The sequence below is a fragment of the Mytilus californianus genome, unplaced genomic scaffold (genome assembly GCF_021869535.1).
Source record: "Mytilus californianus isolate M0D057914Y unplaced genomic scaffold, xbMytCali1.0.p SCAF_5, whole genome shotgun sequence".
Taxonomy (NCBI): Eukaryota; Metazoa; Mollusca; class Bivalvia; order Mytilida; family Mytilidae; genus Mytilus; species Mytilus californianus.
Genome location: NW_026262701.1, coordinates 8,500,239 through 8,515,666, shown reverse-complemented (window position 1 = coordinate 8,515,666; position 15,428 = coordinate 8,500,239). Strand labels below are relative to the sequence as shown.

General features: G+C 32.7%; 1 protein-coding gene across 2 annotated transcripts; it reads right to left on the bottom strand.

Annotated features, from left to right (window-relative positions):
* Positions 1 to 4,260: 4,260 nt before the first annotated feature.
* On the bottom strand, positions 4,261 to 15,404 carry LOC127700655 (uncharacterized). 2 transcript variants are annotated; one of them, XM_052204217.1, is made up of 10 exons: positions 12,123 to 15,404; positions 11,476 to 11,600; positions 10,680 to 10,872; positions 9,932 to 10,037; positions 9,358 to 9,594; positions 7,526 to 7,626; positions 7,108 to 7,210; positions 6,275 to 6,413; positions 5,771 to 5,875; positions 4,261 to 4,741 (listed from the first exon to the last, which is right to left on the bottom strand). In XM_052204217.1, exons 1-10 carry the CDS (start codon positions 12,176 to 12,178, stop codon positions 4,611 to 4,613), a joined length of 1,296 nt encoding a protein of 431 aa, XP_052060177.1. In that variant the 5' UTR covers positions 12,179 to 15,404; the 3' UTR covers positions 4,261 to 4,610. The 2 variants fall into 2 exon arrangements, with proteins under 2 accessions (XP_052060177.1, XP_052060178.1); XM_052204218.1 differs by lacking the exon at positions 12,123 to 15,404 and having other exon boundaries at positions 11,476 to 11,955.
* Positions 15,405 to 15,428: the final 24 nt, after the last annotated feature.

Here is a 15,428-nt window from a genome sequence, read left to right as displayed (position 1 = left end):
GGAAACGATCGATCAATCAACTTTGACCACTATTTTCACATAGGCAAAGCTAAGCACAATTGTATTTTATAAATAATGGCCTGAATAACACAGTACGAAAAAAAGAAACACACGCACACACATATACAAGCATAACAATTTTTACAATATACCGTATCAATAAGAATGCGTGCAATTATTGAAAGTAGCCTGTGACGCAAAGCACTTAACATCACTCTAATATTTGTGGGTATAATGTATACTTTTTACGTCTTTATGCAACTTAACAATGTTAAACTGCATTTGCAAATTAATATCCCTCCTACACATTGAGACATCATCGACAATATCAAGCACGAAACCGCTGTGACCAGACCATAAACCACACACTCGACCAAAGAGATTTGTATTTTTAACCGCGAATGGGGCAATTCTTCGTGAATGCATTGAATATATTCTAGGTTTTTATTGTTACTTTTTTCAAGAAATTTTCAATTTTAATGAAAAAAAAGTTCAGCCATGATTGCGGTGTTTTTTTTTTTTTTTTTTTTTTTTTTTTCCTGTTTTTTGATGCGTGAATATTGATATTTTCCATATATTTTTTTCTGCTGAGCAAAAATAAACAGAGTGCACATGAAAATCACAGAGAATTGCTCGAAAAGAATGGCGTGCTCGCTATGGAATTTTCAATGCTAAAGGGAGGAAAATTTCGTTGCGAAGTTTGCTAACGTTGAGTATTTCAACCCTAATTTGTGGAAGTCATTAAAAAAACTTGTGTTCAAACCGTTCAAATACATGTTTTGGAAGTTTTAAGAGAGTTGGAATGAACATTTTACATTTTACTTATTTCTAGCGGCTGCATTCGTCACTTGAACAAATCCAAATGTTATTGTATAAGGGTCCCCTTTTTATATTAGGGAAATTTCCCTTGAAAATTATATTTCGACCCTTCAGTAAATCTGTATCGGAGTGCTTGCAATTTTAATGGTTTAGTTGACGATCCATGTAAGAGGTTCGAATAACTGAAAAATAATATATTTTATTTTTTACATAGGGTTTTTATATAAATTGAAATCTGTTTCATTAATTAGGCAAATGTCCATAAAATAAGCCATTCTTATAGCTTTCTAAATTTGGTTTTGTGGTTTGTTCAGCCTTAAAAGCCGTATGATGCATGACTTCAAATGTTGCTGGGTCAATATATTTGGAGTTATATCCTGTATCAATATTTGTATATAAAATATGATTTCCCAGTAATGACATTTCATAAAATATTTCATATCACCATAAAACAAAACTGAACATGCGAGTTTAACAGTACAAATTTCATCAAAATCGGACCTCAAATAAATTTTTGAAAAAATTTTTATATGAAATATATGGGGAATTTCCCAGTAGTGAAACACTGTTGACCTATAGATAACCTTTAACAATAAAGCCACATTTTATCATGTAAAATCTTTAATTTTCTGTTGGTTATTGTTTACCACGTGATGTTGTCACAAACATTCATATCAATGAAAACCGGTTATCACTGGAAGAACTTGCCACTATCTATACATTGAATCTGTCGAAATTAAATTGCTAATAATTTTTTTAAAAGTAATTATCATTATTATTTTGTTTAGATATAAATTAGATAACACGCAGTCTGGGAGGATGACAAAGCTGATTGTTACTCCGTGCCCTAAGTTGACAATGTTTTTGAGGGTTAAAAATCTTTCTCTAGCACCTTCTCACCTACATGTATGTGTTGTTCAATTGATTACTAGTATACTGAATGCTCTGTTGTTGTTGTTGTTGTTGTTGTTGTTGTTGTTGTTGTTGTTGTTGTTGACTTTCGTGTTTCATGCAAACTACGATGTACTGTACTATAACATGCATCACAAAATTACTTTCATTTACCTGTGTTAAAAGTAATTGCAAATGGCTGATATTTTTGTTCAAGCATATTGTTTTTCTTAAATTGTTTAACATTTCACAGCGGTATAACATGTTACTTTAATTATTCTTCCCTTAGTTTATTTATTTTGTATTTACATTGTATCATAGATCAAATTTATTTGTTCAGTGTATGTTCACTGGTGTTAATATGTCTTTTGATTGAGTTAAGCCATTTCAATTGATATTTTATAGTGTGTCTTTCTATGTTGTGATGTTACACTATTGTTTCAGATATAAGGGTGAAGGTTTGGTACCATTAAAACGTTTAAACCCGCTGCAATTGTTTGCACCTGTCCTAAGTCAGGAATCTGATGTTCAGTAGTTGTCGTTTGTTGATGTGGTTCATAAGTGTTTCTCGTTTCTCGTTTTTTATATAGATTAGACCGTTGGTTTTCCCGTTTGAATGGTTTTACACTAGTAATTTTTGGGGCCCTTTATAGCTTGCTGTTCGGTGTGAGCCAAGGCTCCGTGTTGAAGACCGTACTTTGACCTATAATGGTTTACTTTTATAAATTTTGACTTGGATGGAGAGTTGTCTCATTGGCACCCATACCACATTTTCTTATATCTATTCATGTCCGTTTTAACTTTGACAAATCTGCTAGCAATTCTTTAATGATATCATATATATATAGGCGATGCCAAAGCAATGCATGACTTCTAAGTGGATGATGTGTCATAAAATAGAAGTTCTTTCATAATGAAAGTTCCAAAATGGAAGAAATATTATGTAAGCTAATTTTCACTGAAACAAATATTACAGTACAGAATATTTGTTCCTACACGGAACAGATATTATGGCATTGTTTGCAACAAAGTTTCCAGGGGAACTTCTGTTAGATATATTAGGTGGAACAAATATATGTTGACAGATACACTAATCGGGTCCTAACAGTCAGTTAGTAATGTTTCTGTCTAGTAATAACGAGATAAAAAGATACAATTTGTTTTGGTCGTGTGTTTAGTTTCGTTTTAAAAGAGAGAGGAGAAAGATACCAAAGGAACATTCAAACTCATATATCGAAAACAAACTGACAATGCCATGGCAAAAAAAAACACCAAAAGACAAACAACAGCATACAAAACAAAATATAGAAAACTGAAAACTGAGCAACACGAACCCCACCAAAAAAAGCAGATCCTGCCCTATATAAAATACGTTGATAAGTTATATCAACTGATTAGACATCATGCAATATAGTGGATTGGTAATTGACTCTTATCTAACACTAAGACATCATCAAATTATCGATCATTGGTCATGTAAAATTTTCTAAACCCGAAACTTGACCGAATGTGAAAGTTTGAAATAGTGTTTGTTTTGATCAAGTAAATATTTCTTTCTTTTTCTGTATGCTGCGTAAGATACCGAACTATGTTTGAAAGGTTCTTGTCCCTATCCAATATAACCTCTTTTTCCAGTCGCAGTCTGAATTTCTTTCTTTACAGAATTATTGTGAGCCAAAATTTGTTTCCTGTGGAAAACGTTTCAGTGGAATAAATATCACAGGAAATATATTCTGGGAGAACCTTTTTCACAGATAATTTCTATATAATTTGTTCCATCTCTATGAAATAAGTTCCACAATTTACCTGGTGAAATAAGTTCTGGGTTTGTGAAATTTGTTCCTTAGGGAGCTACCATTTGATTTTTATGGGGGGGGGGGGGGCTAGGATGAAATTTGAAAAAAATAGGCAGGACAGGAGTTTTGAGTAAAAAAAAAGGCAGGATGAGATTATTTGCAAAAAAAAAAAGGCAGGATGACAATTTATGTAAAAAAAAAAAGTCAGGATAAACTAAAAAAAAAGGCAGGACCGAATAGAGTGAAAAATAAAAAGGCAGGACCGAATAGAGGGAAAAATAAAAAGGCAGGACAAAATTTTTCATCCTAGCCACCCCCCCCCCCCCCCCCCCCCCCCCTCATAAAAATCAAATGGTAGCTCCCTTACCTGGTGAAATAAGTTGAGGGTTTGTAAGATTAAATTTTTTGTTCCTTACCTGGTGTAATAAGTTCCTTGTCTGTGAAATATGTTCCACTGGTAATGCAAGTTATATTTAATACTGAGCATTGTCATCAGTGAGTTTATTTTTTCATTCAAGTACATTAAAAAAACATGTATTATATTGATAATGTAATTTATAAAGTGTAAACATCCAATATGGATCCTGTGGAGTATAGCAAAATGTTTTGTTACATTATCACAAGAATACTTGGTAATAAAATGTCGGCCACATATTGGTCTTATCCTTCTTTACAGAATTATCACAAGAATATTTAGTAATAAAATGTCGGCCATATACTTGTAGAATTTGGAAATAATAATAACAAAGATCAATTTAGGAAAATTAATGTTTAATTAATAGATTCTAGAAACATACATACTGTTTTATACATTTACACTCAACACGCATGTCATCTCTATTGTCTCTCTTTTGCTCTCCAAACACAACTCACTCACACGTACACTCCTTAGATTTTCAATCCATAAATAATACACTGTACAAATCACACCGACACTGTTCTCACTCACAAAGACTATTAAGCTGCCTCATACAGACATATATACTCTTATTCTCCCAATCACACAAACGCATACATGTATATATATATATATGGTAATATATAATAAAATCACACGTAGTCATGATCCATCCATAAAAGAACCGATAAAAATCTCATCAATGTTTATGTCCTCTTCAAGTTGTCAGCGGATTTGCAAAAGAATCCCCATCTTTTCTGATTCCATGGATTTGGCTTATACCACCCAAAGGCAACCTTTGATTCGTCTGTGGCAATCTTCAACTTAACAACCATCCCTGAAAGTTACAAAAGGGCCAGTTTATTGTTTGTATATCATATATAGTATTTTCCAATGAAATATAAAACACATTCTTTATTCCCTTGTAAACATACCATTTAATAATTTGGTATTATATACCTCATTTTTACTGAAACGCTTTAGCTGTTTTATAATACAGTGCATGTGATAAACTTGGCGCAGAATTTATTTTGGTGATATTGGCATACCCGCAAAAAAAGTCAAATTGAACACTCCGTGAAAATAGAGCGCTAAACTTTCATTAATTTCATTTTTTGGTACCTTTCCGCTGGTATTCCAATCATTCAAAACCCTATATATTCAACCGGGTTTTTTTTTCAATTGTTACAGCTCTCTGTTCTCTCAAAATTTTGACACATAATGTCCCGAAGTCACCTACTACTAAAAATAGCACTCGACTTTCTGAAAACCTTTAATAAACATACTATGTAGCACATCTACCCTAAAGTTGTAATGCAAATTCACAGACACACAATGTTTTAGTTCTCATTTAGCAAATTTTCATTAATGCAAATTTATTTGTTAGTTTGTTAGTAAACAACAACACCAAAATCTCTTAAGAGCTTGACATATTGTATAGATACTTGACTATTGTTGAGCAATCATATGTAGTTACTGACGTCTGTAAAAATAAATTCATTAAATCTTTTTCATTAAAAAGACTAATTTGTAAAGTCCTCTAGATCTCGTTTGGTAATATTTTTGTTGTTGAGTTGTTATCTCATTGGCGTATATCCACATCTCCTTTTATTCATGTGTCAAAATAAATACAATTTCCTTTACTAATTGAAATGTCACCAGAGAAAAATGGTACAGATACTGTGTCTTCTTCAGTTGTTAACATTTGATTTGAAAATAACAGTTTGGCCTCTAGGTGTCTCTTATGGTCTTATTATGTTCATTGACGTATTCTTCACACCTCATCTTATTCATATGTTTTTTCTGATTGTCATTTGTTTTGGTTCGAGCATATTTGAAACCCTGATAATTACTTTACCATGTTTACCTTTGGTTATTTTGACAAAGCACTCGTTGGGTTTCTCTGACAAATCTTTTGTTTTCACATAAGTGTTGCTTAAAAATTTGAACTGGTTGTCGTGGTTACTGACGTCTGTAAAAATAAATTCGTTAATTTTTTTTCATTAAAAAGACTAATTATTCTACCATAAATATACTGTAGTTGTAAGCATGTAGCTCTTCGGACAGTACCGTCTATGCTTTTACCCAAAATATTACAGGTGATATATAATGTGTTCTGTGATTCGCTCCGGGGATGTGAAATCCTGCACAGTTGGAAATTGACACAAATTAAGTAATTTTGCATAGATTTACAAGAAAAAAATAAGCTTGACACATTTCTACTAAGAAAACCACGGTGAACTATAGATGTCTTTTGGGTGTTACGTGTCGTTGAATTGCTGCCACGTTAAATATCACAAAAAAATAGCCGATGTAAGCAATGATTCAAAATGATAACATGAACTACATGTACAATAGATAACTGACTTACTATTATTATTACGTTGTTCTTTTGTCTGCTCAGATTGAGGCTCAGATGGTTGTTTCGTCATTATCTGTATATATGTTTTGCAACTTACAAATCGTATATCTGGTAACTTGGCATTAAATCCGTTTGCAATGTGAAATTCCTATATGAAAATGGTCAAAGTTATCAGTTATTCCACCAAAATTTACAAATAACAAAATGTGTATGTTTTTAAATGATAAAATATATGCGCACAGTAACAAAAAGATATGATAAACAATAGATGTATTCAAGTCTGTAATTCTTAAACTTATGAATATTTTAGTACAAAGTCATTACAACAAATATCACTTAGCGTTTGTTTGGTTTGCCTAGCACCTGCCGAAAGAGACGTTGGGCAACTGTGCATTGATAATTTTACATTAAGGACGTTATACCTTTATTGGTATTTTGGTATAAACTTGAATAATGTTGATATTTTGGGAATAATTTTGAGGTAAACTTGATGGTTATGATACTGTGTTATTATGTGTCGTTTCTTTGTTGTTGGTGTGTGTGTTGTTTGTTTGTTTGTTAATGGATTATGTATCCATGATTGAAACGTTTCTGTGATAGTACTCGTGCACTTGACACAATTCTCCATAAACAAAGGTGCTGTTGTCTGTTCTATGGTCGGGTTGTTGTCTCTTTGACACATTCCCCATTTCCATTCTCAATTTTATTAAATATTCACAGGTGACGGTGCATATTCTGCTAAGTATAGAAAACTGTTCTGAACCTAAATTATACATGTCAATTTGTTAAGTTTTAATATAAGAAGTTAAAAAGTTACTGTTGAGAAGAAAAAACCTGTTTACCTGTGGTGAACTATATTGGTATTTGGAGCTAAGCTTCTCTATAATTGATTCTGCAGCCAATCGGCAGTCAAACTCGTCAATGTGTGGAAGTATTTCATACAGTCTAGAAGACAAATAATGTTACAATGTATCAATCAGAACTGAAATGTTTGTTATTCCCTGACAAAGAAATGCGATCGGTTTATGTTTCTGAAAATATTCCTTTCAAAATATGATGTACTTCAAATTCATAACTTACTTATTAGTTTGTGTGGCTATGATGTACTTCATATCGATAACTTACTTATTAGTGTGTGAGGCTATGATGTACTTCATATCAATAACTTACTTATTAGTTTGTGAGGCTATGATGTACTTCATATTGATAACTTATTTATTAGTTTGTGAGGCTTTGATGTACTTCATATCAATAACTTACTTATTAGTTTGTGTGGCTATGATATACTTCATAGATACTAGTCCACTCTGAATACGATCTATCAAGTTGAATGTAATATCGTCCAATAGATTCCTTTCAATCTAGAAAAAAAATATCATTTAAAAAACCCATAGCAATACCTAAATATGATATTGACTATTCAAGTTGAAAGTACAAATTAATTATCACCCACATTTCTAAGAGCTACTCTGCACTGTGAACGTCGAATTCATTGTGTTCCTTTTTTAAAGTTTTTACAAGTGTTTTTCTTTAAATTTGTTTTCTTTGAATAAAAACAGTTGACGAAAAGTGCAAACCAAGAAATGGTTGATTGTTGTACGAGAACCGATAACATGGTTGATTGGTGTACGAGAACCGATAAAATGGTTGATTGGTGTACGAGAACCGATAAAATGGTTGATTGGTGTACGAGAACCGATAACATGGTTGATTGGTGTACGAGAATCGATAAAATGGTTGATTGGTGTACGAGAACCGATAACATGGTTGATTGGTGTACGAGAACCGATACAATGGTTGATTGGTGACGAGAACCGATAAGATGGTTGATTGGTGTTCTAGGCAAAGTGGCGTGTTAGATAGATAGATAGATACTTTATTCTCTAAAAACTAAATACAAGTTTACAGAGAAAGTACAATATAAATACAAATACAATAGTTGAGGGTAAACAGATGCAGTACGATAATGCAAAATGAAGTACAACATTATGATGACATACATGTATAACAAACGGTTAAATTAAATATGAAGAAATCAGTCCGGTGCTTTACGTTTACATGGTGGGACTAATCTTTTATTACTACACTTAATGCATGAACACAGTTTTTTTTTTAAACTGACTGTTTTTTTAGTATTAAACAGTGATAAAATTGACATTTTATTTGGACTATGTGAAAATTTCCTTTGAAGAATGATATTCGTTTGTTCTGCAATAGAGAACAGCAAAACAAATAATGAAATCCATCACCTATATCAACGGAATAACATAAATCACATTTCCTTTCACTACGATCAATGTTTTGCCATCTCCATTTTCCATAGGCAACGCATGGTTACCTGCCCTAAATTCAAATAAAAATAATTTGTCATCTAGAATGTTTAGATAACTCTCAAAGTTTAACGTATTCTTGAACAGCCTGCAGTTTATACATTTTGTAGAATTTTGTATCGACGAGTACCAATTCTGCTTGTATTGATCAATAAGCCTTATTTTGATGCTCTGAATTAGCCATTTTGAGAAATGTACATTTTGTAGTTGGAATATATTTGAAAATCCACACATGTTTAGGTTATCTTGAACCTTCGTTATCTATCTAATTATTAATTTTTACAGTGTGTTGATAGAACGCAATCTTGTAAGTCAATCTTGTAAGTCATTGACGACAATTTGTTTTCGTCTGAACATAGTTTGCACCAAAACGAGAGTATTCTACATTTAATACTGATGTCTAGTGGGTATCTCTGCACGTTTCACCATACACACTATTGTTGAGTGTTGACTTTTTAGGGTGCAATATATGTTTAAAAAAATTCCAAATTTCACATCCGTACAGTAAGATCGGTTTTACTGTTTTGTCAAACAGATCGAGTAGAAATTTTAATGAAAGATTAAATAAACGACTTATTTTAATAACTCCATACATGGCTTTCGTTGCAATGAACCATTTTATAGGTGCGTATACACCAATATACCATTTCACCTTTCACAATTTCTATGCATTTAATGACTACATATTACTGTTTTCTGATTTATAATTGACCTTTGAAGAAATTAAGATTTAAAAATTTCTATTTTTTCTGTTATACTCACCAGCAGTAAAGCATTTCTTGCTGTTTTCTCTTTTGTTATTAAAGTTTGGTATCTTTTGGCAGTTTCTGCTGCTTTCTGCTTTTTATCATTTAGTGTTTTCTGCAAATATCTAATGCTGTCATCTCGCTCTTTCAACTTTGATCTGGATAGTTTGTCTGCCATGTGATTTCGTGACATCTCGGCCGTCTTCAAGCATAATTCGTATGTCTGCACCTTACTGTTAGCAATCCAACATATCTTTAAATATAAAACATTTTTGTATTTAGTTAAGCCATATACAAACTACATTATCTTAACACTTGCTGCAAATATGTGTTCGAACAAAAAAATTTTGAGTGTGGAAAAAATGTACATAGCTTATATACTAATGCTTCTAAAATGGTTTTATATTGGAGTACTTAGAAAAGCAGAAGCTAAATTTTAGCCTTCGACAAGAAGGGGAAAACAATAAAAGGCACATAAGCAATATCTTCATTTTCTTAATTGTTAACAATAGCTCTTGAAAATATTTTTTATTTAAACTAACCACTTGCAAAAAAAATGTTATTTACAAAAGTATGCTGTAATGAATTACCTCTTGTTGTCTTTTAATTTCTCTGTAAATGTGTTTGTGTGTCCTCATCAGTTTATACATTTCATCGACATCAGCATAATATTCTTCAGTTTTTACATGATCAAATCTGAAAATATATGATTTTTTATGGTAACTTACTTTCGTAAATATATAGCATTTTAATCAAAACTTTTGTGTATTTGAAGTAGAACTCTATTCCTGTATTACCTTTCAAAAATGTATCAGAGATGAACTTTGTAAGTAGGACTTAATTGTTTCTTATCCAGTTAAAGCAATATATATATTTAATCTACATGTTTATAGAATATTTTTTTAAACAACTATGCACAGGTTTCACATTGTCGGAAAATACAGTAGGACATGTTTTCATTCAAATCAAATGTTTTTGCCTTCGTGTACAGCAGATTTGTGTCTATCGTTTCTGATTGCAATTGCAGTACAACGGATATTGTAATCTTTTACAGTAGATTGGTCTCTGTGTTACCTGTTCAAGCATCTACAATACCGATAGCCGGTAATATCGGAGTGTTTCCTCAAGTACAATGACAATTGCTTCAATCGAAAATTTACAGCAGATTGTAGTTACACTTTGATATAAGTCGGTAACTTTTTTATTAGCCCGACATATCTTTTACATACCGGAAGGATATTTTAAAAATTCATGCATTTCTTAGTTTAACGAAAACTCTTAAGAGTATAAATACAAGAAAACAACTTTTCTGTTTTCTCTCTAAATCATACAACTTACGTTGGAATTGGTTCAATGCTGTTAGATGAAGAAACCAGTTTAAGGAATTTGTTCTGGATCCTTTCAGCAACGGACTTCCTACTACTAACACTGTCTATCTGCCTACTACTAACACTGTCTATCTGGTGTGATTCGACAACACCCAACACCATCTCAGTCAGGAGATAAAGTAATTTGTTTATTTCTGGAAATTCTGGGGGGAAAATTATGCAACTAAATTACTAAATAGATATAAACTTAAATGATACAATAAAATACAACAACAGCTAAAAAAAAGGAAAAACGGTCAATTTGAATATAACAATTTGGCAAGTTCCAATTGCTTTCTCCGTTCACTTTACCTCGAAAGTCTATTTGGTCATCCCTAGCTTGTTAAGTTTGAGTTTGTCATTTAGATTTGCATTCACAAATAACATACAAAAATTCCGTTTGAGAAAATAATAGTATGGTGACTAAATGTGGTAATTTCTTCTTTGATATTCGTACAGCTATGGCTAAAAAGAAACGAAAACGAAACAATTTCGCGTTTTTGCTATATGGAATATCAAATTTCAAAAACGCAAAAAGACCACATCCGGCCAAAACACTATTCCGTATTTTTACTCCCAAAGAAAGATGATTTTTTTTAGGAGTCGGTAAATCCATGTTTCATTGAAATGCTCTCCATTATGTGTACAGGCTCTGCAGTACAACTCGGTGGAAGTATAAGTTACACTACAGAAGTGATTTCATGATATATTTCTTTAGCATTGTGATTTTTCTCATTATCTTGAGATTGCATTACGTAAAATCTTACCCGTATTGTCTCTGTAAGTCACCATTTCCTGCATGATGCTATGTATTTGTTGTCTTGGAAAATCTGAAGTTTCCGAATGGAAAGTCACCTCAAGGGACTCGCTGATTGTAGCAAATACGTCAATTCTAAACAAGAAAAAACGAATTATGCTTATTTATCTAAAATTATTTATGGACATATTCTTGAACTTATTGTTTTAAGAACGATTTCACTGCCTGTGGTGAGCAGAAATTGTTCTCGTTTATAAGTCTACAGATCATTTGTTTTAACAATTTATTAAATTCAGGAAATAATAATAAGATTACGTACACCCCCTCCCCCCTAAAAAAAATGAAGCAAATGACAAATGTTGACGATGAAAAATGTATAGCGGACCGTGAAAAGGTATATAGATATAAGAAGATGTGGTATGAGTGCCAATGAGACAACTCTCCATTCAAGTCAAAATTTATAAAAGTAAACCATTATAGGTCAAAGTATGTTCTTGTTTTTCTTTTTTCCAATCATGTTGTGCATAATATTGTTGTAAAATGATGCCCTTTATGGGTTCTTGATTAGATTAATACAATTCTTATCTTATATGGACAGAAGAGTCAAAACAATGAAAAAAGACATAAAACTGCTGAAAAATTTCTCAAAACACTTACGTTCTGTGTGAAAGTGAAGTAATGCTGTAAATATCTGGAAAATAGACACAATCCATTTTCTTTTCTTTGATTTCTCTAAAAGACTGCTACTCAGAATTTTCTTGCTGGGCTTTCCGTCGTAGCGAGGGAAAGATAGCCCGGATGTTAAATAGAGGTAACGTCATAATCTGAACGTCTTCTTGTTGGACGTTGGAACAAAGCGGAAAGACAGAACGTCACAATTAAGGCGGTGGAAATGTTGTTAGTAACATTTCGAGGGTTCAATATTATTCATGTTGGCCTAATCTTTTTGTTGGAGAACTATCATTATTCATAACTTTAACAAGATGCTGAAATATTTGAAAAGACTTTAAAAAAAAACCGCAACAGACAATATTATTCTTGCAAAATATTTTCTATAAAATATTCCGTAATTACTTAGTTGTGAGTTAATAAGTTTAGCCAAAATTTACAACCAATGCCAATCAATTTGTTTCCATTAGTCAGTTTTGGTCAAAGGTTCTTTGTTTTGAAACCGCTTATTGCTGGTATTTTTTCATGGTCTGAGGTAAAAAAATAAAACACAAAAAATATGTTCATATAATCAAAAAATAAAGTTTAGTCATATACGTTAAAGTAGTTTACATTTATGATTAAGACTGGCATTTAATAAAACCAAAGACTGACATGGAACAAAAGAAAAATAATGCTTTTATTTTTTGAAAGTTTTTCCATCGCAATTTGTATCAGGTTTTGTATAACGGGATTCATTGCTGAATATTTATGCCTACAAAGTGTGTACTTTTAGTTATTTTGTTCTTAAGAAGGGAAAATTATTTGCCTATATTAGCGTTATATACCGAAAAGATTAAGCACGATTTGCATGTTTTGATAAAAAATCTTTCAGCGGTTCCATTCAAGACATGTTATTGCTGCTGTTAAAAGGGTCGTGCGTGTGTACTTCCAAATTAGATAATGCAATATTCAGAGTTTAAGGATCTTATCTGAAATCTAATCAAACCTTTATTTGGCACAAGTATCAGCTTTTTCAAAATTCTTGTCTGACCCTGTCAACTATTATGTTAAGGGATATTACATACGCCTATATAGAACTTTGTATCACTTGTAATCGTTTTTATGGTACGACGTTTATTCTTGATTCTTTACAATACATACATCTTGAAACTTTTATTCTTGAATCTTCACAATATTACATAAATGAATCGTTATCTAGTTCAAATTTAAATCTACTACTCTGACGATGCAATTTGAACTTTCTCGAGATAAAAGAGAGGCGGAAGACTCCAAAGGTATATTCAAACTCATAAGACGAAAACGAACTGGCCGGTTGAATTCCATGGCACATAACCAAAAGACAAACAGACATTAGTCTACAAATAGAGAACTTTAAAGAATGAGCAACACGAACCCCACCAAAAAAAGGGGTGATCTCATGTGCTTCCTTTTCGCTCAAAATTATTACACAGACCACCTGAATCACTGACCCTGTTCATATACATTGTTTCCTTCCAATTTATCTAATATTTATCTCAGATTGTCCCGTGATTGTCACATGTTGTAAAAGTTCTGTAGTTGATTGTTAGATGATTAATAGGCATTTTATGACATTCTTTCTGAGATTTCGGTTCGACTTGAACGTACAGTGATGTTACAGTGTCTGTTCTTTGGGAAGGCCTCACTGTGACATTGAGATGAAGAACAGTAATAAATACATTGTTACCTTGTATGTGGGTTGACAAGTGCGTGTATATTGACTGTGTGTCATGTTTCCTATTCCGTTATTTTGAATAGATATTTGTTTATACCGATATGAGACAGTGTCTTGTTTTATGGGGTGGCTGTTGGTTGATGGAAGCACAAACGTGTAATACGACCGGGGTTTTACAACAATGCTTGTACGTTAAATCCATCCCATAGAACTAGAGATAAAGGATACTACAGATACAGTTAAGTCTGCCTCATATCTTGACTTACATCTAGAAATTGACAATGAGGGTCGGTTGAAAACTAAACTTTACGACAAAAGAGATGATTTCAGCTTCGCAATTGTGAATTTTCTATTTTTATGTAGCAACATTCCAGCAGCGCCTGCATACGGAGTATATATCTCCCAATTGATACGATATTCCCGGGCTTGTATTTCCTATCATGATTTCCTTGTAGAGGATTGCTGCTCACAAGGAAGCTATTAAACCAAGAGTTCCAAATGGTGAAGTTGAAATCATCCCTTCGTAAATTTTACGGACGCCATCACGAGTTGGTTGACCGTTATGGAATAACCGTTTCACAGATGATATCGGATATGTTCCTTATGTCGTAACTACAATACCCTTCCCTTTTCACGAATGTGACCTACCGAATTAGACTATTTACCGGATTTGTAATAACATAAGCAACACGACGGGTGCCACATGTGGAGCAGGATCTGCTTACCCTTCCGGAGCACCTGAGATCACCCCCAGTTTTTGGTGGGGTTCGTGTTGCTTAGACTTTAGTTTTCTATGTTGTGTCATCTGTACTACTATTTGTCTGTTTGTCTTATTATTTTTGGCCATGGCGTTGTCAGTTTGTTTTCGATCTATGAGATTGAATGTCCCTCTGGTATCTTTCGTCCCTCTTTTGAAGCTGAATTAAACCGACTTTTCGTATTTTCGAGAAAAAAATGAGTGATCTGTGGAAGTTTGATGTAAAAAAAACCATTTAATTTTGGCCCACCGATGAATTACATGTGGCAGATCCAATCATTTTATAAAATGTCAATCCAACGACCAAAATAACCAAAAGACATCAAGAGGTCCGAGTTGTGTGTTAATTAAGCAACCAAAGATCTTCCATCGACACCAAATTCCGCAAAAATAAGAAAACCACAGTCCGGTACAATCTAGCTATTTTCATTGTTTGAAATGTTTTGCAATGATTCATTATTTTTTAGAATTCGTCTAGCAGTATGTAGCTTTATATAGTATCAGAACCTTTTTTGAACTCATCACACGAGTGTCTATTATGATTATGCTCTTTTGTGGCAGTGTATAATGAGTGTCGGAGTAAATGATCGTAGTTCGTACTCACTGTACGTATCTGTTATGCCGGTATTGGATGCTCATCCAATTTTGTCAAAATGATGGAACTATATATAAGCACCTGTCTTAAATGGGCAGTTTAGCTAGCTTTAAAACCAGGTTTAACCCACCATTTTCTGCGGAAACTGTACCAAGCCAGGAATATGACATTTGTTTTCCTTTTGTTCCGTTTGTTCATGAAGTCTAACGTTTGATTTTGTCAGTTTTTATGGACTTCCCTTTTTTG

Excerpts from the sequence above, each read along its gene's own strand:
- LOC127700655 (XM_052204217.1), bottom strand. The coding sequence starts at position 12,178 with ATGGATTGTGTCTATTTTCCAGATATTTACAGCATTACTTCACTTTCA. Across the intron at positions 10,038-10,679 it reads AGCATTGAACCAATTCCAAC|ATTTGATCATGTAAAAACTG; the intron begins GTAAGTTGTATG and ends ATATATTTTCAG. Across the intron at positions 9,595-9,931 it reads AAATTAAAAGACAACAAGAG|ATATGTTGGATTGCTAACAG; the intron begins GTAATTCATTAC and ends TTATATTTAAAG.